Source organism: Stenella coeruleoalba, assembly GCF_951394435.1.
Source record: "Stenella coeruleoalba genome assembly, chromosome: 2".
In the NCBI taxonomy this organism is placed as follows: domain Eukaryota; kingdom Metazoa; phylum Chordata; class Mammalia; order Artiodactyla; family Delphinidae; genus Stenella; species Stenella coeruleoalba.
In genome coordinates this window covers 129,346,677-129,371,593 of record NC_137147.1, presented here as the reverse complement: position 1 = coordinate 129,371,593, position 24,917 = coordinate 129,346,677, and the positions used below count along the sequence as shown (strand labels likewise).

Below are 24,917 nucleotides of genomic sequence, written 5' to 3'. Positions count from 1 at the left end.
CATTTTTTGGGGGGGGAATTTTCATGTTTTATGAGGTAGGCCTGTATTGATAAGAACTTTTCTCTTAAAGCCACTTTACTGTATCCCATAGGTTTTGGTATGTCATATTTCTGTTTCATTTCTCTCTAGGTAATTTTTGATTTCTCCTTTGATTTCATTGATGACCCATTGGTTTTCAGTAGCATGTTATTTAATATCCACATGTTGTGGGGTTTTTCCCCCATTTTTTTCTTGTGATTAATTTCTAATGACCCCATTATTATATAATACCTGTCTTTGTTTTTTATTTCACTGTTAGATTTAAATTCTGTTTTGTCTCATACGAGTATGGCTACTTCAGCTTTCTTTTCATTTCCCTTTGCATGGAATATCTTTTTCCATCTCTTCACTTTTAGTCTGTGCCTGTCCTTTCTTCTGAAGTGAGTCTCTTGTAGGCAACCTACTTACGAGTCTTGGGTTTTTTGTCCATGCATCTACTCTGTGTATTCTGATTGGCAAATTTAGTCCATTTACATTTAAAGTAAGTATTGATAGGTAGGTATTGCCATTTTGTTAATTGTTTTCTAGCTATTTTTGTAGTTCCTCTCTGTTTTATTCCTCTTCTCTTTTTCTCTTCCCTTGTGTTTTGTGGTTTTCTTTAGTGTTATGTTTAGGTTCCTTTCTTATTTTCTTTTGTGTATTTACTATAATTTTTTTCCTTTTGGCTACTGTGAGGTTCACATATCACATCCTGTGTAAGTAGTAGCCTGTTTTAAGTTAGTAGAAACTTAGGTTTGAACACATTCCAAAACTTTATCTTTTTAATACCACCCATGTTTTATACTTTTGATGACACATTTTATCTCTTTATTTTATGCATCCCTTAAGTAATTAAGTATTATAATTTTAGTTAATTTTATTGCTTTTATCTTTTAACCTTCATGCTTGTTTTATGTGATTAAGTTACTATATTTATTATTCACCTTTCCAGTGAGATTTTTACTTTTGTATGTTTTCTTATTATTAGTTAGTGCCATTTCTTTTCAGCTTAAAGAAGTCCCTTTAACATTTCTTATTGGGTCAGTTTAGTGGTGATGAACTCCTTTAGCTTTTACTTATCTTGGAATATCTTGATCTCTTCTTCAATTCTGAATGATAACCTTGCTGGGTAGAGAATTATTGGCTGGAAATTTTTTGGTTTTTTTTCCTTTCAGCACTTTGAATATGTCATGCCACTGCCTCTGGGCTGTACAGTTTCTGCTGAGAAATCTACTGATAGCCTTAGGGGTTTACCTTGTACATAACAAGTTGTTTTTCTCTTTCTGCTTTTAGGATTCTCTCTTTATCCTTAACTTTTATTATTTTAATTATAATATGTCTTGGTGTGTGACTCTATAGGTTCCTCTTATTTGGAACTTGCTGCACTTCCTGGACCTGGAAGTCTGTTTCCTTCCCCAGACTAGGGAAGTTTTCAGCCACTGTTTCTTCAAATAATTTTTCTGACCCTTTTTCTTTCTCCTCTTCTTCTGGAACCCCTATAATGCAAATGTAATGTTGTCCCAAAGGTCCCTTCAGGTATCTTTGCTTTTTAAGTTCTTTTTCATTTTACTGCCCTGTCTGGATGAGTTCCATTTTGTCTTCCAGCTTGTTGATTTGTTCTTCTATCTCATCCAGTCTGACGTTCAGCTCTTCTAGTGTATTTTTCAGTTTAGTTGTAACTTCTGTTTGGTACTTTCTTATATTTTCTGTCTTTGTTGAAGTTCTCACTGTGTCCATCCATTCTTCTCCTGAGCTTGGTGAGCATCTATATAACCATTACTTTTAACTCTTTGTCAGGTAGATTGCTTATCTCCATTTCATTTAGTTATTTTTCTGAGGTTTTGACTTGTTCTTCCAATTGGAGCATATTCCTCTGTCTCCTCATTTTTCTTAATTCTTTGATTCTATGTATTAGGTGAATCAGCTATCCTTCCCAGTCTTGAAGGAGTGGCCTTATTTAGGAAATGTCTTGTGGGGCTCAGAGGTGCAATTCTGCCTGGACACTAGAGCCAGGCATTCAAGGGTTGTCCCCTATTGGGGCTGCATGCACCCTCCTCTATGGTGGGGCCACAGCTGCTTCTGTGGCATGCTGGTGGGCTGGGCTTCCCTCCAGGATGGCTGAGGGGCATAGCTACAGCTGCTGTGGTGTGCTGATGAGTGAGGCAGCCCCCCAGACTGGCTTGGAGGTCTACCTGTGATGGCTGCACTGACTGGTAGGTGGGGCTGATGTGGCAGGAGTGGGTGGGGCTCTCAGTGGGGCACACTGGTGCTAACAAGTTAGAGCAAGAATTTCAAAGTGGTGCCCACCAGCACCAGTATTAGCAAGGTAGTCTGAAATGGCAAAAAATGGTTCTTGGCACTGTCTTGCATTCCCCAGGAAGCATCTGAAATGGTTCTTGCCTCTCTGGTGATGCTTCAAGGTTAGTAAGTGGGTCCCCTTGACCTACAGTCTATATGCTTTTCAATCTGGTATTTTTATGCTGGCTTTTGGGTTGAGTGAGTCTGCATGTGGGCCCTTTAAGAATGAATTTTCTCTTCTCTCAGTTCTGTGGTTGCCCTGGATGTATTCCCTTTTGGTTTTTCTTATTACTGAAGTATAGTTGATTTACAATGTTGTGTTAATTTCAGGTGTATAGCAAAGTGATGCAGTTATATAAAATATATATATATTTTATTTTTCAGATTCTTTTCCATTATAGGTTATTACAAGATATTCAGTATAGTTCCCTGTGCTATACAGTAGGTTCTTGTTTATCTGTTTTATATATAATAGTGTGTATATGTTAATCCCAAACTTCTAATTTATCCCCTCCCTCCCCTTTTGGTAGCCATAAAACTGTTTTCTATGTCTGTGAGTATATTTCTGTTTTGTAAATAAGTGCAAAAACTATGGAATGCTTCACAAGTTTGTGCATCATCCTCATGCAGGGGCCCTGCTAATCTTCTCTGTATTGCTCCAATTTTAGTATATGTGCTGCCAAAGTGAGCACTCTCTTTTGGCTTTTAAAATCAGGTGTTTTGGGGGCTTGTCTCTCCTGTGCAGAATCTAGGGGTCAGGGTGCCCGGTGTGGAGCTTGAATCTCTCACTCCTCAGAGAAGAGGTCTGGGCCTTTGTGATCCCTCCCGATTGTGGATCACCGCAGCCAGGTGTGGTTTCCTCCTTGGTGACACATCTCTCTGCCTCTCCTCACCGTCTCAGTGTTGTCCTTTTACTCTTTGTTGTAGAGATTCTGTTCCTCCAGCTTTCGAGTCCTTTATGAGGGGATTATCCCATATGTAGTTGTGGATCTGCTGTGTCTGTGGAAGGAGGTGAGTTCAGGATCATTCTATGCCACCATCTTGAACCCTCCTTCACAATTTTTTTTAAATGTTAACCTTGTATCCTCTGACCTTGCTCCACTCATGTATTAATTTTAGGAGTTGTTGTGGGGTTTTGTTGTTGTTGTTGTTAGAGATTTCTTGGGGTTTTCTACATAGTCATGCAAATGATTTCTATCATCACGTCAACTGCAAATAAGACAGTTTTTTTTCCTTCTGATCTCTATGCCTTTATTTCTTCTGCTTTCCTGGTGAGGACTCTAGTATTATGTTGAATAAGGGTGTTGAAAGATCAGGAATAAGATCTGCCTTGTTCCTGATCTTAGAGGGAAGGCATTCAGTCTTTTTACCATTATGTATGATACTAGCTGTGGTTTCTTTGGTAGATGTTCTTTATCAGGCTGAGGAAGTTCCCCTCTATTCCAGTGTTCTGAAAGTTTTTATTCTGCATGAGTGTTGAATATTATCAGTGTCTTTTTCTGCACCAATTGGTATAAGCATCTGCTTTTTATTCTTCAGCCTCTTAATATGGTTGATTCATTGATCAGTTTTGAAATACTCCAACCAATGTTGTACTCATGGAATAAACCCCACTTGGTTATGTGTATAATTCTTTATATATGCTGCCAAATTGTATTTGCTAATTTTTTATTAAGGATTTTTGTGTCTATGAGGGAATGTACTCTATACGTTTCTATTTTTTTTCTTATTCTGTTTTTTTCAGTACTATCCTTGTGGTTTTGGTTTCAGAATAATATTAGCTTCTTAAAATGAGTTGATGAGTTGATAGATATTCTCTCATCCTCTATTTTCTGGGAGAGAGTTATAGAATTGGTATTAATTCTTCTTAATTGTTGGTAGAATTTTCTAGTGAAACCATCAGGACCTAGAGGGTTCTTTTCAGGAATTTTAAAATTAGTAATTCAATTTGTTTAATAATTCTGTGACTATTCAGCTTATTTATATCCTCTTGTTTAAGTTTTAGTAGGTTGTGCTTTCCAAGGAACCAAGGAATTGGTGTATTTCATCTAAACTGTCAAATTTATATGTGAAGAGTTGTTTGTGACATCCTTTTGTCATTCTTTTGATGTGTGCAGGGCTTGTAGTGATATATTCAAATTCATTCCTGATATTGGCTTGTCAATTTTTTTTTCCCCTCTTTTTTTTGTGGTATGTGGGCCTCTCACTGTTGTGGCCTCTCTCGTTGCGGAGCACAGGCTCTGGATGCACAGGCTCAGCAGCCATGGCTCACGGACCCAGCCGCTCCGCGGCATGTGGGATTTTCCCGGACCGGGGCACGACCCCATGTCCCCTGCATTGGCAGGCGGACTCTCAACCACTGTGCCACCAGGTAAGCCCCGGCTTGTCAATTTAATTGATCTTTTCAAAGAAGTAGATTTTTGTTTCATTGATTTTCCCTATTGTTTTTCTTTTCTCACTTTCATTGATTTTTCTTCCTATATTTATTATTTCCCTCTCTCTACCTGTTATGAGTTTATTTTTCTCTTCATTTTTTTTTGTTACATGAGGAGTCAGCATAGAGTTACAGACTTGAGACTTTTTTCTAATGTAAGCATTTACTACTATACATCTCTTTCTCAGCACTCTACCTGTACCTCACAAATTTTGATAAGCTGTATTTTTAGTTTTTTCAGTTCACTTTATCTTTTGAGTTTCCAACCATAGACTTTCTCTTTGACTCATAGATTATTTAGAAATTTAGTGTTTAGATTCCAAGTGTTTGGAAATTCTCATGTTGTCTCCTTTTTACTTGTTTTTAATTTGATTCCATTGTGGAAAATCACACTCCACATGGTTTAAATTCTTTTAATATTGTTGAGGTTTTTATGGCACAGTTTGTGGTCTGTCTTAGTATATGCTCCATGGGGACTTGAAAACAATGTGTTTTTGCTGTGTTGGGGAAAGGGTTTTATGTCAGTTAGGCCATATTGGTTGATGGTGTGTGAAGTTCTGTGACTTTCCTGATTTTCCATCTAGTTGTCCTCTCATCAAGTGTTGAGAGAGGAGTGTTGAAGAATGTAGATTTGTATATTTCTTTTTCTTTTTCTTTTTTTTTTTACTTCCTTCTGATTTTATTCACATACTTTTCAGCTTTTCAGCTCGTTTGGGAAAGAATGTATGATTGTTGTGTCTTCTTGGTATGTGGAGTCTTATCAGTATGTAAATTTATATCTGCCCTTTGTAATTTTCTTTCCTCTAAAGTCTAGTTTATCTGGTAATAATATAGTTGATCTTGCTTGTTTTGATAATATTTTCTTGGAATATGTAATTTGGTTGGTAGCCTACTAGGCCTCACCTCTCTGCTGATGGTTCCTTTGATGTTTAGCTGAGGTAGGACTATTACTTAAAAGTTTTCTGTCTCCCTGGCTGCCCTTTCCTGGTCATTTTGCTTTTCTCAGGACATTTTTGTTGTTGTTGTTTTTCTCTGCACCTGTTGATGCTTCTCCAGTACTCAGTTTGGAATATAAGAGACAAATGGAAAACCCAGGGACTGTGTCAGTCCTTCTGCCTTCTCTTCATTTTCACAGTGGTCCTATGTTTATTTATATTTTATGTTAAGAGTTTTAGGCATAGTTAATGGAAGTAATAGTGCTGCAAAACACTAATAACAAAATACCATACTCTGGGCATTTTTTTCCACTAAAGTAAATATTTATTTGGGGAAGAATCCCCAGGCCATTACATTTTATTTCTTATTTATTTATATACTGTGTTATTCCCAAGAATCTCTTAAAGTGACTGTAATGGATACATAAAAATGGAGACGTTTATTTCTGCCAGCCAATTCGGTTCCTGGTGAACGATCCCATCCTGGCCCGTAGATGCCTGCCTTCACACTGTGTCCTCTATGGAAAAGAGAGAGAGAGAATATGAATATTAATTTCTTCCTATTCTTATAAGGCTACCAGTCCTATTGGATTACGGCCCCATCCTTAGGGCTGCATGTAACCTTAATTACCTCCTTAAAGGTTCTGTTTCCAAATATATTCACATTGGGGGTTAGGACTTCAACATATGAATTGGGGGAGGTGCAGTTCAGTCCATGCAAATAGGTAAACGTGTCTATTCTCTCCCTAACTGAAAGTCTGAGCTCTAATTTTTGTTTTATTGAAATTGGTAATAAACATATTTGTGACTATAATTATTTTAATCTTATTTTCCAAGAATTTCTTAATTCCAAGAAACATGGAATTTTTAAGCTTCTTAAATCCTCTAATTACATTTTGTGAAATTTCTTTCCAAACACGTTATACCAGCTTGGTTCACTTGAAGCACTTCTTGCTTCAGTGTTTTGGTGGAAATACTTAATATAATTTTAGGCAGGAAATATTTAGATTAACTTCTTGAAGATAAAAACAATATTTCTGTTTTGTCATTTTTAGATTTTATTTATACTGTCATAGCAAGTGTATATGCTTAGTTTACTTAGATTTCATATTTATTCAGATGAATGTTGATCAATTTCTTTACTATCTTCAATGTAAAGGGAAAAGCTCCCCTTCAGAAGATTAGTCTGGTCACTTTTCAGCCAGTTACTGGGGAACTTCAGGCATGGATTTGGTGGCCCCACTTATGTGGGAAGTTCCCATGGTGGCATACATGCCAGGTCAGAGGTCACTGAAACACAGGGGGGCAGAGTGCAAAGTCAGCACCTTTCCCTCTGTGTTTTCTACTCACCTTCTCTCACGTTTGAATTTCCACACCTGATTCACAGTCCTTGTGTGAAAAGTAACCAAGGGCACCAGTGGCAGAAATTCTCCCCTCCCCAGCAGGGGTGGCTAGCTTTCTTTTGTCCTCTTTGTTTCATGGCTCTGGGGAGAAAGGGCATCACAGGTTACACAGCTCAGAAATGGAAAACTCACTTTTACTTCATGGACTCATTCACATCCATGAAGTAGGCTGCCTGACCTCTGTGTTGGAGGGACTGCAGGGGCTCTGAGCAGCCCGGGAGGATGGAGGCCAGTGCTTTCCCCACATGGAGCCCTGGGAGCTCAGGCAGTTATCCTGGGTCCTGGGTCACCAAACAACTCGCCTAGGGAGGCAAGGGTGACACCTGGGCCCTACCCTCTTGCCCAGACCGGGTGGGCTGGAACCGACTGCTGTGGAAACACTGCCCTATCTGAGAAGGGGGCTGGAGGAGTATCTCCCTCTCAGTGCAGGAAGATGAAGCTTGCCTGTTTCTGGCTGTGTGGGGGAAGCTCCATGTCACAATCAGGGGGCTCGGAGGCTGAAGATTCATTCCATTTTTGGTGTCTGGAAGCTGAGGTGTGCCCTGTCCAAGCTCCATGGTGGTGCATCAGTGTTTGAACCCTGAGTTTTCTGCCACCTGACAAACAGCACAAACTACAGTGGTTGGTGTCCAGGAGTGGGGGCTGGAAAGCTGTGAGGCGACAGCCATAGGGCTCTGCTCTTCTACCCCCCTCCCCCTTGTCATTTCGCTTCCACCAACACCGTGGCTGCATCTGTGTCCCCTGAGCTCTTGCTCTATATCACCCTTCATTAGATTTTATAGCAAACGTTACAAAGACTGTTTGTTAAAGGCAAACAAACATATGCAAATAGATGAGTTGAAAATTAAACTTACAAAAGATACATAAATAAATAACACCTCCCTTGGAGCAAATATTATCAGACATAACAAACTGCAGATCTCGATCTAAACTTTAGATAATAGGAACTAATAAATAATGTTTAAATAATTAAACACAATTAAGAATTGAAAATGCAAGAAAAACGCAAAGCACTCTTTAAAAAACAGCTTTGAAAAAAGACATAAAATTAATAGAGATGAGAAATATAGGCATCAAAATTAAAAACTCACCTTATCTACAAAACAGAAATAAATCCACAGACATAAAAAACAAACTTATGGTTACCAAAGGGGAAGGGTGAGGGAGGGATAAATTAGGAGTTTGGGATTAACATATACACACTACAGTAGATAAAATAGATAAACAAGGACCCACTGTATAGCACAGGGAACTATACTCAATATTTTGTGATAACCTAAAAGGGAAAAGAATCTGAAAAAGAATATATATATATATATATATATATATATATATATGTATAACTGAATCAGTGTGCTGTACACCTGAAGCTAACACAACATTGTAAATCTAACAACATTGTAAAACTAACACAACATTGTAAAACTAACACAGCATTTCAATGAAATAAAAAATTAAAAACTCAGTAGAAGCATTGGGTGTCAGGTGAGACACGGTCAAAGGAGTAGAAGTAATTTCCTAGATGAACCATAGCCAGCTAAATAGGTGGAAAATATGAAAGAATGGTGAATGGATGCATTGGTGAATGGTGCTTCGATGTACCAGGTCCTGGTCCAAATGTTTTACATATATTTACAACCTTTTTGAGAAGGGTACTGTTATTATTTTGCAAATAAGTCAAAAATAGGAAGAGTCATCAAAATAATAGCACAGTGTGTCTGAGGTCATGCAGAAAACAGATGTGGATGCATGAACCCCATCCTGGATTGACCCCACATGTAACCTTGTGAGACAGGGCATATGAGTTCCTCTCTTGCGTAGGTGCTCCCACACGTGGTGGTTGGTATTGTAGAAGGAAATAATAGAAAGAACGTGGGAGAAGTGTTAGGAGATGATTTTTCAGAGGAAAGGTAAAATTGTGACCCATATACAGATATAAAAAACGAACACATGCTAAAGAATTTATTTTACTCACAAGACATGAGGGAACAAGGCAGATGTTAGATCCAATTAAAGGAAAAGTCAAACCAGGACAAATGTATATGAAGTAAAGGAATGTTGAGATGAATTGTAAGTGGACATAAAATGTGTTTATTTACAGGGCGCAGGAAGTCAAATCACCACCAGTGAAATCACTCCCAGACAACACATAATTTATGCATCTATCCTCTGCTTGCAGCTTCCAAAGAGCTTCCAAAGAGCTCAGACGTAGTCCCATGCCTTGCTCAGAGCTGTATGCTTTTAGAGGATGCAGTTTTCCGGTGAAATACGACTTTTTCCTCCAGAAGCCATGTTCCAAAAGAATGGCTGAGAATTTAGTAATATTGGTGAAAAACATAAATCCTCAGTTTCAGGAGATACAAGAAGTCTGAGAAAAGATAGATAATAAGAAACGGGCACCTAGACAACTTTGCTAAAAGCGGCAGAACGCCCAAAGCTAAGAAGATACTGGAAAAAATGAAAGAAAAAAAGATAGTTTGCTACAAAGGGATGATGATTAGACTGACTGCAGCCCTTTTAGAGGCAACAGTAGAAGACAGAAAAAAATAAGAGTAACTTTAAATTTTGAGAGAAAATAATCATCAATGTAGAATTCTGTCCTGGCTAAACCCTTCTTTACATGAGGGGCAAAATCAGGACATTTTCAGGAAAACAAAGACTAAAGAAGTTACCATGAAGAGGTAAACTGCCATGATGAAATAACAGAAATACACGTATTAAAGAAACTACCAGAATATACATTTAGGAACAGGGTATGAGAAGGAACGCAATTGTTAAAAATTCAGGTAAATATAAATAGTTTTGAACATATATAATAATAATGATGAACTTGAGGGTGAAAAACAAAGAGAGATTAAAATGATGGAAAATAGTAACATGAAAGGCAGTATTTGGATGGTACTTGTAAGTAAAGCACTTAGTTGGACTTAAGTTGCTCTGGCAGAACATAGAGCTGTCAACTCTGAGTAAAGTATACACGTTAAAAATGTAAAAATTGAAACTGTCTATGATGCATTGCTAAAGTGGGGAAAAAAAGCAAATTCTAAAGAGTATTGTATGTAAGATCTAAAATTTTGTTTAAAATATCTGTTTGTATGCATGTGCATTATATACAACCGATGTATCCACATGCATAGAAAAAGGTCAGAAAAAAATGTTGAAGAGGTTACCTCTGAGTTACAGAATTGTGGGTAGTTTTAATTTTTGTTCCTTCAGTCACCTCATAATTATTGCGTCCCTACCAAGTGTTTTCTGTATTTCCCTTTTTGTGAATATGTTTTATTTCTGTAATTAGAAAAGAACAATAAATGTTTGTTTTAAAGGGATTAAAAAAATGTAAGAATAACCATCAGAAGCATAAGAATAATTTTTTAAACTTCCAGACAGGTAAGAAGTGAGTAGGGAAAGAATAAAGAAAATGTGAGAAGCCTATAGAAATGAGGGAAATGCAATCAAAGGACGGTGAAATAAAAAGCACAAAATTAAATAGTAGGAATAAAACCAAACATTGTAACAGACAAGATAAAGGATTAGGCAGCTAGTTAAAAAGACAGAGATCCCCCAACTATATATTTTTAAAAAATCCAACTGTACACCATTTGTGTGTGTATATATACACACACACACACACCATTTGGATATATATTTGAACTAAAGCATAAGTACGCAAGAGACAAAAAAAAAAAAAGGAAAAAGATATACTGGGCCAACAAGAATAAGATAAAATTAGAATGGCTATGTTTATAACAGGAAAATGTACACACACACGCACTCTCATGTGCACGCACACACGCTATAAGAAAAAAGGTGCAATTAAGGTTAAAGATCAAGTCATAATGATAAAAAAGAAACAATTTCTGAGAATATTTAACAAATTTCACATGTATGCACCTAATAAAATAGCTTTGAAACAAATGAAGAAAAATTGGCAGATAAATCCATAATTGTGGTAGAAGATTTTAATGTACTTTTTTTTTAGTAATTGATAGTTCAAGAAGGAAAAAATGTGTCAGGATATAGAACTTCATAATTAACAAGCCTCATCTAATGTAGAGAAACAGATACAGATAGACACATATAGAAAAACAGATGTGTCCTTGTTCTACTAAAAATACATATCTGGAGAACTAAGTACCCAAATGTGAATTTAAAAAAAAAAAACTTTAGTGTGTGTGAATGTGTGTGTGCATGTGTGTATATATGTAGGGAGAAATCCATAGCCTTAAATGCTTACATTAGGCAAGATTTTAAAACTAAAATTTGTGAATTAATTACCAATCCAAGAAGTTAGGAAAAAAATAATATTAAGTAAAGAGAAGGAAGAATAAAGAAAAGAGTAGAAATTTATTAAATGAGAAAAATAAGATAGAAATCAAGAAGGAATAAGTTGCTTTTAAAAAGAACTAATAAAATGAACACAACTTAGGGAATAATTATCAAGAAAGTAAAGAAGAGAGAATGTTATGGACAACTTTATGCCACTGAATATGGAAACTTAGCCAGAAATTATTTTTTCTAGAAAAATATAAGCTGGTTCTAGACAAAATAGAAAAATAGACAAGATAATTGGATCTCTCTACCTATCTACCTATCTATCATCTATCTATCTTTAAAATATGCTTTATTTTTTAGAGCAGTTTTAGATCCCCAGCATAGTTGAGAAGGTTCAGAGATTTCCCACATAGCCCTGCCCCACAATGCACTGCCTCCCAGATTATGAACACCCTCACCAGAGTGGTATGTTTGTTACAATCGATGAGCCAACATTGATAAATAACGATCACCCAAAGTCCATAGTTTACACTAAGGGTTTGCTTTTTATGTTGTACATTCTATGGATGTGGACAAATGTATAATGACATGTATCCACCATTATAGTACATACTAGCTTCACTGCCCTAAAAATCCTCTGTGCTCCTCCCATTTATCCCTCTCTCCCCCTAACTCCTGGAAACCACTGAGCTTTACTGTCTCCATAGTTTTGCCTGGTCCAGAATGTCATATAGTTGGAATCATACAGTATGTAGCCCTCGGACTGGCTTCTTTCACTTAGTAGTATGCATTTAAGCTTCCTCCAGGTCTTTCATGGCTTAATAGCTCATTTCATTTGAAGACTAAATAACATTTCATTGTCTGGATATACCACAGTTTATTTATTTATTCATTCACCTACTCAAGAACATCTTGATTGCTTCAAAGTTTTGGCAATTATGAATAAAGCTGCTTTAAGCCTCCATGTGCAGATTTCTGTCTGGACATAAGTTTTCAACTCCTTTTAGTAAACACCAAGGAGTGTGATTGGTGGATTGTATGGTAAGAGGATGTTTAGTTTTGTAAGAAGCTGCCAAAGTGTCTTTCAAAGTGGCTGTTCCATTTTGCGTACCCATCAGTAATGAATGAAAGCTCCTGTTGCCCTACATCCTTGCCAGATGTGGTGTTCTCATTGTTCTGCATTTTGACCATTTACTAGGTGTGTGGTGGTATCTGGTTGTTTAAATTTGCAATTCCCTGATAACTTCTTTGTTGAGGTGTCTGTTCAAGGTTTTTTTGATTGGGTTGTTTTCTTACTGTTAAGTGTCATTTGTATATTTTGGATAGCAGTCTTTATCATGTATATCTTTTTTCAAATATTTTCTACCAGTCTGAAGCTTGCCTTTTCATTCTCTTGATTGATATGTTTTTAAAAAGAAATTCGAAAAAGTGGGTTTTGCAGGCAAGTTCCATCTAGCATACAGTATCACTTATGAGCATGTATGTATGCATCTTAACGAGTATTAACTCACTAAATCTAGCAATAATTTTAAAAAAATCATAACAAATTTAGTTTTCTAATGAAAAATAAGTTTTGTTTAACTTTAGAAAAATTCATTTATATAATTCATTCTATCAATATTAACAGAATGAAGGAGAAAAATCACACGATCATCTTGGCAGCTGGGGAAAAATCAGTTGATGGTATTTAATACCTATTTGTGAAATAGAAGAAAACTTGTGTAAGCTGATGTAAGGTGTTTACCAAAAGTTCATTTAATGCTGAAACATTACAAGTTTCTGTATGTGGAACAAAATAAAGATACCTATTGTCATCACTTAAAAAATATCTTAAGAATGATAAGAATCTTAAATAACAAGAAAAGTAAAAGAATGAAATATTAAAGATTAGAAAGGAATAAACTAAATTACCATCATTCATCAACTATATGACTTTTTTCCAGTATTTGCAGGTGTTAAAAAGTATCAATAAATAAATCTAAGACCAAAATAAATGGTGAGTTATATATTTATTTCTGGGAAAACTCAGTATCATAAAGATGTCAGAATTTCCCAAACTAGTCTGTAAATTTAATGTGATTCCAACTAAAGTCTCAGCTGGGTCTTCATGGGACTGGACAAGTAGATCCTAGAACTTAATGATGAGTAAAGGGCCAGGGGTAGGTAAGATAATTTTTAAACAAAAGAACAAAGTTGTCGGAGACTTGCCCTGCCAAATACCAACATTTCCACTAAGTTGTAGTGATTAAGATGATGTTGTACTGGATCAGGAACAGTCCTATTGATCAAGGAACAATATTGGGAGCCCAGAAACTTGACACAGGCTTTGATAACATTATCCCATATTATTTATAACATTGTTATAATTCATCCAATGTTACATCCAATTGTTATAATCCATGTTATATGCCATTTAACATATAAATTGGTGGGTAAAGAAAGGATCTTGAATAGATTCTTCTGGAAGCCTCCTGCTGATACCTGGATGTCTGCCTCCTGGGATCTCTGAAAGGTAGAAACGACCATGAAATTTCAGTTCTGCTCAAGACTTTTTGGTCATGGTCTGTGACACGCCACCTTGCTATCATTTTAACATGTCCTTAACACTTTAGAATAAAATACATAACAAAATCAAAATATCCAGAGAAAGGACTTACTACTCTCTTTTGAAATAAAATTAATCTATCCTCTACAGACTTTTTTCCTCTGAAATCTGGGCATCAGCGGTATCTTAACATGTAATTGGCAGCTTTTTTTTTTTTTTTTGCTGTTACCAATGTATTGTTTTTATTTTTATTTTTTAACACCTTTATTGGAGTATAATTGCTTTACAATGGTGTGTTAGTTTCTGCTTTATAACAAAGTGAACCAACTATACATATACATATATCCCCATATCCCCTCCCTCTTGCGTCTCCCTCCCACACTCCCTATCCCACCCCTCTAGGTGGTCACAAAGCACCGAGCTGATCTCCCTGTGCTATGCGGCTGCTTCCCACTAACTATCTATTTTACATGTGGTAGTATATATAAGTAAGTCCATGCTTTTGTCTCCTTAGGTAGGTTTATTCCTAGGTATTTTATTCTTTTTGTTGCAATGGTAAATTTTTGTCTGGTTTTGGTATCGGGGTGATGGTGGCCTTGTAGAATGAGTTTGGGAGTGTTCTTCCCTCTGCTATATTTTGGAAGAGTTTGAGAAGGATAGGTGTTAGCCCTTCTGTAAATGTTTGATAGAATTCGCCTATGAAGCCATCTGGTCCTGGGCTTTTGTTTGTTGGAAGATTTTTTTTTTTTTTTTTTTTTCTGTACTCGGGCCTCTCACCGATGCGGCCTCTCCCGTTGCAGAGCACAGGCTCCGGACGCGCAGGCCCAGCGGCCATGGCTCACGGGTCCAGCCGCCCCGTGACATGTGGGATCCTCCCCGACCGGGGCACGAACCCACGTCCCCTGCATTGGCAGGCGGACTCTCAACCACTGCGCTACCGGGGAAGCCCTGTTGGAAGATTTTTAATCACAGTCTCAACTTCAGTGCTTTTGATTAGTCTGTTTACATTTTCTATTTCTTCCTGGTTCAGTCTTGGAAGGTTGTACTTTTCTAAGAATTTGTCCATTTCTTCCAGGTTGTCCATTTTATTGGCATATAGTTGCTTGTAGTAATCTCTCGTGGTCCTATTTATCTCTGCAGTGTCAGTTGTTACTTCTCCTTTTTCATTTCTAATTCTATTGATATGAGTCTTCTCCCTTTTCTTCTTGATGAGTCTGGCTAATGGTTTATCAATTTTGTTTATCTTCACCAAGAACCAGCTTTTAGTTTTATTGATCTTATCTTTGATCCATGGCAGCTTTTATTCCTTAAAAGATTTAAGATAAATGGCACCTTAGATTGACAGTCTTTTGAGATAGATGGGTTTCCTCTTTCTTATTCATTTACTTTTTTTCTTACAATATTTTAAATTTTATTTTATTATTTTTATTGAGATACAATTGAGATATATATATACAACATTTTATGTTTACCGTGTACATTGTGTTGATTTGAAATACATATATATTGCAATATTACCATTGTAGCATTAGCTGACACCCCTATCCTCATCACATAATCATTATTTCTTTTTTGTGGTAGAGCAGTTAAGATCATTTTCGCCTTTTCTGCTCTTCCCTCTCTCTCTTTTGAGGACCATGTGAGCTCAGAGGGAATGGGTCTGATGGCGCCTGAGACCCTATTCATTACAGTCCTCACCTCATGAGCCCACAGTGTGCTCTCGACAGCAGTGCAGTGTACCTGGGGTTTTTTGCTCAGAGATGGGGGTCAGTGTTGCGGGGCAAGATGAGCAGGGGCTGCACCAAGCTGGGATCAGAGGGCTCTGCTTCCAGGGCCAGGAGCCCTTTGCAGGGCTGGGATCAGGCACTGTGTCAGACCCTGTGGATGGGGAGCAGGAAATAGTCTTAACCCAGACCACCAGGGTTCACCTGTGTCCCTTGGGCTCTGCCTGCCTGTACTGCCATTGACGTCTGGAAGCACAGTTTGTAATCCTCCCCTAAGGATGGGCCCTTGGGTCCTGTAGGCATAGCCACCAGTGGTTAGCCCTCAAGCCCCTGTATTAGCCTTGCTGCTTGGGACAACATCTCATTCACCCCTGCTCCAGGCAAACCTCACCTTCATGAAGCTTCCCTCAGTCCAGCCTACCTCCAGGTGTGTGATCAGACTACGCTGTCTTCTGGGGACACGCCCACCTTTCCTGGTAGGCTTACAGAACCTGTGAGCCTTCTGCCCATCCTTAGAGCCTGTCCAGATGTCCTCTGCTCCTGACTACTTGACAGATGACGTAGGACCCTGCACCTTCAATATTGGGGTTAAATATCCCTCCTCTCCATGGGCACTTCTCAGTGGGAGTGCCCAGAGCTCCCCTCACACCAAGTGCAGGCTCATCTGTCCATTACTACCTGGACGAGGACCAAGGCTGCTGGAGGGAAGAGGTTTTGAGGGGAGTGAAGGGCCACGTGCCAGGGTCATCAAAAGTTCTGAGAGTGTATCCTGTCCTCTAGTAGTCAAGAAAAAATATGTATGTTTGACTGTTTTCTAACAGTTTAATACAGAAAGTTTCAGGTGCACACCAGCACAGAGGGAAGAGTGAGCTAAGTTCTGTGCACCCACCCAGCCTCCAGCGTGACCAGAATCTGCTGGCTGCAAGGCTGTGATACCATGTGGCCTCAAGGTCACTGTCAGCTGGCACCCAATGGACATCACTGATATTGTCGCCTGGCAGGTCCTTGCAGTGGTTTTGGTCACTCATGTTTCACAGGGACTTCATCCCCTCTGTGTTTTCAGACTCAGATTTTAGCAACAGAACCCTTTTTCAAACAAACCTTATCTCCAGCCCTAATGGTCAAAACAGATGAAGTGGTATTAGCACATAATTATGACCAGAGTTTACTTTTATATCATTTACGTATAAAATCAATTTGCCCCTGGGGAAGAACCCTAAAACTTCCACAGTGAGTATTAAGATTTTGATAATGATGACGGTGGTACATTTATCTCAATATTCTATTTTGGTTGAACGGTATTCAGAAATCACTGAGTCACACAGCCATTAGCAACAGATTTTTATCTTGTTTTTACCCATTTGCCTTGTGATCTCAAGAGTCTTTTCAATTAAACTGCTCCAAATCCATGGAGAAAGAGCTGTATGAATTTTATTTTCTTTCGGAATTGAATCATTAACAGATGCCCACAGCCTTTATTATAAATATAAAAATCAGCCAGGATGACACCCAAGCTTAAAATAAGCAAAGCTATGGAAGCATCACACAGTGCTTTCTGCTGTTGCTGCTGCGGGGTCGGGGGTGGGGGAAGGGGTGCCAAGGCAGATGCAGGTTCTGTGCTGGAATTGTAGATTCAAATGTGAATTTTTTTTTAAAGAGCAATCATGCAAAACTGAAATCTTACTGGGTGACTCATTTTCAAGAGTTTCAAATACATGCAGTATTCATGGCAAGAGGAGTTTTAGTTTCACGTCCACCAGAAAAGAAGTTAAACGGGCCACATGAATTAATACATTGGTAGTGTCTGAAGAGTTAAAATTTTGCAAACAATTATTTGAGTGTTTTTGGACTTTTATTAGCAGTTTTTTACATCTTTATTGGAGTATAATTGCTTTACAATGGTGTGTTAGTTTCTGCTTTATAACAAAGTGAATCAGTTATACATATACATATGTCGCCATATCTCTTCCCTCTTGCGTCTTCCTTCCTCCCACCCTCCCTATCCCACCACTCCAGGTGGTCACAAAGCACCAAGCTGATCTCCCTGTGCTATGCAGCTGCTTCCCACTAGCTAGCTACCTTACGTTTGGTAGTGTATATATGTCCATGCCACTCTCTCACTTTGTCACAGCTTACCCTTCCCCCTCCCCATATCCTCAAGTTCATTCTCTAGTAGGTCTGTGTCTTTATTCCTGTCTTACCCCTAGGTTCTTCATGATATTTTTTTTCTTAAATTCCATATATATGTGTTAGCCTATGGTATTTGTCTTTCTCTTTCTGACTTACTTCACTCTGTATGACAGACTCTAGGTCTATCCACCTCACTACAAATAGTTCAATTTTGTTTCTTTTTATGGCTGAGTAATATTCCATTGTATATGTGTGCCACATCTTCTTTATCCATTCATCTGATGATGCATTTTGAAACACAAGGAAAAGAAAATACTGGAATCAAACATTTGCAGAAATCTGAAGCACCTCCACAGAATCTTGGGGTTCCAGAGAACCTAATTTAAAAAGCAGGGTAAAATCCAGGGTGAGTTTGTGAAGGTCCACATCCTCAGATATTTGGTTCCCAGTCACTGTTTGTGTGTCATTAAGACAGTCAGGTACAGACTACAGTGAAGCAAAGAATATTTACATCTTGAGCCTTCCTCCTCCTCTCTCTCCCTGAGTGTGTTTGGAAGTCAGGGGGTGGATGTGTCCTTTTTCATCTCAGAGGATTATCTTTTTATTGTAGCTTAGTCTTCCTCCCTTCCTTCTTTCTTTAAGCTTCATCACATTTTTGTTTCATATTCAAACCTTGGCTTTCTTGTACAGTTTTTTCCTGAAGTTTCTGGTGGCTTTTTTTAATTAAAGATTTTTGAAAACAATGTGCCCTTAGTCAAATCCACGGTGTTTTCCACCTTGTTGTTTCTTCTCTTCATTACTCTGAATCCACTTTACTCTCTTCAGAGACCCCTTATATCTTGCTGTAATTTGGACCCCGCCCCTTTTTCTAGACCCACTACACAGCTCATCATGAAAATTCCTTTTCCAGATCTTTAGGTTTGGTCTGAAAGTTTATTTCTTCTTCCTTAGTATTCACCCTCATTCTTCTGGAGCTGATGCTCAAGTCCATGACCAAGAAAATATACATAAGAAACAAGCTCTCTGGCACCTTAATGTTCTTAAAAACACCTTTCTTTGCCTTCACGTTGGAGGGGTTTCTTTCAGCTCTATAATTTCTCTGTGTGATTTCTCTCCCTCCCACTACCCACCCCCCCGCCCCCCATGTCTCTTCCGCTTCCTTGGCCTTTACTCTGAGGCCCTCATCCTTTCGGTCTTACATTTCATCTCAGTGATTCTTATCAGCCAAACCTCCCACCTATTTATAAAGGTGTATTTCATAGATCATGTTTTAACTTCCATATTGCCATTTGTTTTTCTAAATGCAATATCCTCTTGAATTTTTGTGAGGATATTACTTTTATAAGAGGTAATTTTTCATTCCTTTCATTGACTGTTTCTTCTTGGATCTTTCTTGTTTCTGTCCTTGTCTCTCACAGTGAAGGCTGTTCTCAGATATCTCATGACGGTGAGTTTCCCCTTTAGAGGATTTTGGGAACAGAAAAGGCTGCAGAGGCTCTGTAGACGTGGGCAGCCCTTAGCAGAGGTTCTCCAGTTGCTAAAATGAGGGAAACTTAACTCAAGGTGCTGGCATCTTGACTGGCTGCCTACGTTTTCTTGAGGCTGTTTACTTTTTTATTCACCTGTAGGGCGACTTTTTTTTTTTAACATCTTTATTGGAGTATAATTGCTTTAAAATAGTGTGTTAGTTTCTGCTTTATAACAAAGTGAATCAGTTATACATATACATATGTTCCCATATCTCTTCCCTCTTGCATCTCCCTCCCTCCCACCCTCCCTATCCCAGCCCTCTAGGTGGTCACAAAGCACCGAGCTGATCTCCCTGTGCTATGTGGCCGCTTCCCACTAGCTAGCTGTTTTACATTTGGTAGTGTATATATGTCCATGCCACCTTCTCATGTCATCCCAGCTTACCCTTCCCACTCCCCGTGTCCTCAAGTCCATTCACCACATCTGACATTTTAAGGATATGTTTTAATCAGGCATGGTAAAATGCAGACACAGAAATGACTGTCAGGAAGGAAGGAAGTTTATCTTACAGTTCCCTGGAAACAGGAGGCATGCTCGCCATACAGGGCCACACAGGGCCACACAGGGAAGCACTAGGGACAGTCAGGAGGCAGAGGGCGTGAGGGGAAAATGTGGTCAAAAGCCTTTATTGTGGTTTGCATGGAATGGAACTGGTGAGGCAGGGTAAGCAGGGCTAGGACCCGGAGTGCCTTCAGCAGGCTTGGGTACATATGGCCTGTCCCTGTTTGTCTGGTACCTGGTCCTGGGGTGATTAGGGCAGGTGGATGGTGGCCAGGAGGGTGAGATCTCCATAAAAGAGATGGTGGGGGTGTGGGCTCTGGATTGGTTCCTTTCCATTTGAGCGAGTTGTTTGCTATCTCTAGGAATTGGCTGACCTGGGACGGGGGTGGGGGTGGAGTAGTCCCTCCAGGATCAGCAAGGCCCCAGATGTCAAAATGTCAGAACACAGAAAATGAAAGACCTGGATAATAAGGGCTGTTGGTCTTAATTGTTTTTCCTTTCCGTTTTGTGTGCCCCCTTTAACCAGGTTGGTAACTCCTGGCTGTAGGAGGTTCTGACCATGGGCAGGGGGTGGGGCTGGAGTGCATTCTTCTACACTTGAACCTAATTCTTCTGTCTCCACCTGTGCTCCTTCCTGTCATCACTAAGCCTGGAGCCCCGTACTCCTTGGGGCTGCCCAGCTCCCCCATGCACCTGCAGCCTCAGTCACTCAAACTGGATTTCTCAAGCACCAACCGAGCTTTGGACCCATTCAAGGGGCTGGAACTAGGGCCTTGAACACAGTGGGTCCAAATCCCACCCTTAAGGGCTGATAGAGGGGCGCTGTGCTTCCCCCCACTCTTTATCTCCTGCAGATGGATTGAAATGTCTCATCTGCCAATGTCCTCCTAAGTTGTCTTCAGGTTTCATTTTTGCTAAGAGCTTTGTTTTATATACATATGGAAAAAATAGGCATCCCTATGAAATGGAGGTGGGCACTGGTCTCTTCCCCCTGTGCTCTGGGAAGACCTTCCAGGTCAGCCACAGGTGGGGCTCTCAGACCGCTGCTGGCTGTCCCAACTGCAAGCAGCAGCCCCTCTCAGAGCTGCTCGGACTGCAGGAACAACTGCCCTAAGGGCATGGGGAACCCATTGCCCAGCTGGGCTGGCTCACGGATCCTTCTCCTGTTTCCAGTGCTGATGAGCGGTTTGACGCCACGTTCCACACCAACGTGTTAGTGAATTCTTCTGGGCACTGCCAGTACCTCCCTCCAGGTAAGTGCCGCTCCCTTTGTCCCCTGCAGTTAGACAGCGTGAAGGAGGTTGGGGTGCCCGACGGTGCCCGCAGGGGCAGCGGCTGGCTCTGAGCTCTGAGCATCCTTAGCCTCCACGCACGCCCAGCCCTCCTGACTTCTTCTCCTCTGTGCTTGCATGTATTCCCTGAGCGTGGCAATGCTGTCTTCCTCTTGGGATCATGGCTTAAGCTGTCTTTGCCAACACATGTCCTCTGTCCTTATTGTCTGTCCTGTGTTCTTTAAAGTTCATCCACAACTAAAACAAGTCTCCGTTGTCAGGTCATTTCTGTTCTCCTTATAGCCTTCAACCAACCTCCAGGTCATTTCCTCCTCACAGCCTGCGTTTTCCTTCCCACTGCACTGGGTACCTGGGTATGTGCTGCCCTCCAGTGTCGGGGTGAGATGGTGACCTTGCTGGGCTGGCTTCTTGAGTGCGTGCATTAAAGCCCACCTGCTTGTTAGAGGTGAGAACAGGTGGTTTCCAAGGGACTCATCAGTGATTTCTTCCTGAAAGAGCGTCTCTCCTTCTCAGGCAGCTGATGGGTAACTGCTGGGGTTGAATCTCCTCCCATCATTCCTGTCAGTTCACAGGGCCTTGGGCTGCTTGTGAGTGATCCATGCCATGGGAAACCCAGGCTTCGTGCCCTCAAGATATTAACAGATTTCTTTAAATCTTCTAGATGATTTTTCACATGTTATTTTCCAGGGTTATTTCCCCCACTGCAACTGTTTGTTTAACTTTCTGTTCCCAGGCAGCCTGCAGCCACCTCCCTCCTCACCACCAACACCTACACCACACACACACACACACACACACACACACACACGTGCACACGTCACCCACTAACGCCATACATACACACCACACATATAGACACATCACACAAAAAACATACCACACACTATGCTCACACACACCACACACCCTCACAGGCACACACACACACACACCCTCCAGCAGTCAGCCCCATCTTGTGCCCTTGGATCCAGCAAAGCTGGCTTTGCCTCCTGGGTGGTGGTTTACATTCTCTTTCTCATTAGCAGAGGATAAGAGTCCCAAGGGCAGGATCTGTGTTTATTCCCGTTAGAACCACCCTCATCAACCAGCGGCCTGGCCCACATGTAGGTAAACGAATGCGTCAGGGATTGAACCTGTCACAGGCAGATACCATCCATTATTGTCTGAGGAGATGGAAGGACTCCACACTTGCAGGTTTTCTGTCTTAAACCTTGTGCTTCCTTGCTTCTTCCTCAGCCCCTCCTCTCTTCCCCCAGGCCACGCAAGCCTTCCTCCTAACAAAGACCTCGGGGATGGGTCTTCTATCACTGGTACACTCTTTTACACCAGGCCTAGAAGTTGCAGCTTCTAGCATGAGAACTATTTTGGAAAATGACCTCCAGCAGTCATCAGCGTAGAAGAATACTGGGCTGCGGGTTGTTCTGAAGGCTGAGGCTATTTTCAGCCACGGGAGCAGTCCTCCTGACCCCCAAGCCCTCTGTGCAGCAGCCCCTTTGGGGCCAGTTCCTACATCCCAGCCTGCGTGGCCCCCGGAGTCTGTCAGGAGGGCACATGGAGCTTTGATTGTGGGAGTCTCCCCTACTCTGGACTAGAGAGTGTGGGGTTGTCTGGTTCAGGGCAGCAAGACTGTGCCTGGGGTCGTGTAGACCTGAACTGGGAAGCTGCTCTGCTCCAGCAACTAAACAGGCAAAAAGTGCTTCAGATGCAAGCTTTGAAATAGACTTGGTTATTAGGAAATGACTTCTTTCCCATGTCATATTTTTATTTTTTAACAGCATTATTGAAGTGTAAGTTACGTATTATACAATTGGCCCATCTTAAGTGCACAATTCAATGATTTTTAGTAAATTCACAGAGTTGTACGACCACGACTGCAATCTAGTTCTAGAACATTTTCCATCACCCCCCAAAGATCCCTTTTGCCTGTTTGCAGTTAGTCCCCACCCTCACTGCCGGCCCGCGGCAACAACCACTGACCTCCTTTCTGCCTCTAGAGAGTCTCTTTTTCTGGTCATTTGATAGAAATGGAATAATACAGTTACAGTTTCATTTTCTACCAGCAGTGAGAGTTTTGGGGGATTCAGCCCATTAATGGGAGGGTAGTGTCTGTAATGACTTCCAGATTCCTGTGGACATTGGATGTAATGCTGCAAATCCTGTTTAAAGGGACTTGAGGAGACAGGAAGTTTATTATCCTTTCCCAGTTTGACTGTGGGTGGGTGGGGGGGTCCCTGTTAGCAAGTTGAGTCCCTCCATTCATTTTTTTTAAATTTGGAAGCAGAAATTTACAGAGCGTCTGCCTTGTCCCTGTGAGCACTGGGACCCTTAGCTATTTGTACCATCACTGCCTTCTGGTCTTTCTCTGGGCAGCAAGGAGCACATGGGCATAAATGGCCGGTGTGGAATTATCTCAGTGACCTGTTGGTAAATTTACTCCCAACTTGTCCTGTCCCTCTTTTCAGTGGAAACTCTAGCTTTTGTCCAAACACTACCTCTTCAACTAAAACCTATTAGGTTTTGTTCTGTTTATAATCTAGAATTCAGGCTAGTTAAAATTATCTTCCATATATATTTCTAGATAACCAAGTATGTTCTCAATTTTTAACCTAAAGAAAATGTTCTTCCTGCTCCTCACCAAACACAGTCACACAGACGCATACAGACCTTTCAGATTCTGTTTCTAAGCTCTTCATCATTTTTATCAGCTTCTATAGGATTTTTTTTACATTCTTTACATCTCTCTTACTGTTTAGAATTTGGAGATGCACATGCATGGCAAGAGCAAGTTTACAGAATGTTGAATTCTTTGCTCAGAACAGAAAATGTCGGTGTAGCCTTTGAAATGTAAAAGACAGTAAAGCTTCAACTGAACTCTTTTCTAGAAATTTTTCCAGAAAGACTCAGCTTGTCCTGGACAGGTCTAGTTTGGACGGGCAGGATGGGCTGAAGCCTCTCTGGTCACACCCAGGTGAGAGGTCCCGGTACTCACACTGCCTCCTCCTGAAGGGATCTCAAATGGTCCAGGGGATGTGTGCACAGCATTGATCATGAGACATGCAGAGCATCAGAAATGATGCATCGTTTAACCGGCCGATGCTTGATCAGGATAGCAAGCTTTTCACTCCATGAAGAGTAGGCTTTGTGTGTTACGAATAGTGTATGGGATGGAGACCAAGGGATTGCTGTGCATTTATTTTTATTTTTAATATTTTTTCCAGCATTATTGAGGTGTAGTTGACAAATGAAATTGTAATATATATATACACATACACATATATATGTATAATATATGTATGTATATACGTGATATATATGCATATGCATGTGTATACACACACACACACACACACACACATGCATATGCATATATATTGTGAAATCATTTACTTCCACAATCAGGTTAATTAACACACCCATCACCTCACATAGTAAATTTCAAATATAAAATATTATTAACTGTAGTCACGATGCTGTACGTTAGATCCTCAAAATGAATCCACCTTATAACTGAAAGTTTGTTCCCTTTTTGATCAACCTCTCTCCCATTTCCCCCACCCTCCAGCCCTTGGCAACCGCCATTCTACTCTGTTTCTATGAGTTAAACTTTTTTTTTAAAAATTCTTCATGTAAGTGATATTATACAGGATCTGTCTTTCTGTGTGTGGCTTATTTCACTTAGCATAAAGCCCTCCAGTTTCATCCATGTTGTTGCAAATGGCAGGATTTTCATCTTTTTAAAGGCTGAATAATATTCCATATAATCCACATAAATTTGATTTTATGTATACACACACACACACACACACACACACACACACACACACACACACACACA

The 24,917-nt window shown here is 40.0% G+C and overlaps 1 protein-coding gene across 1 annotated transcript in view; it reads left to right on the top strand.

The window, feature by feature from the left end:
* The window catches only part of CHRNA7 (cholinergic receptor nicotinic alpha 7 subunit), a 124,278-nt gene that overhangs the window by 83,257 nt on the left and 16,104 nt on the right, over window positions 1–24,917 (top strand). Inside the window, exon 5 of the mRNA XM_079913922.1 lies at window positions 20,964–21,043. Coding sequence (XP_079770048.1) covers window positions 20,964–21,043 — 80 coding nt within the window. The remainder of the gene's footprint in view (window positions 1–20,963; window positions 21,044–24,917) is intronic.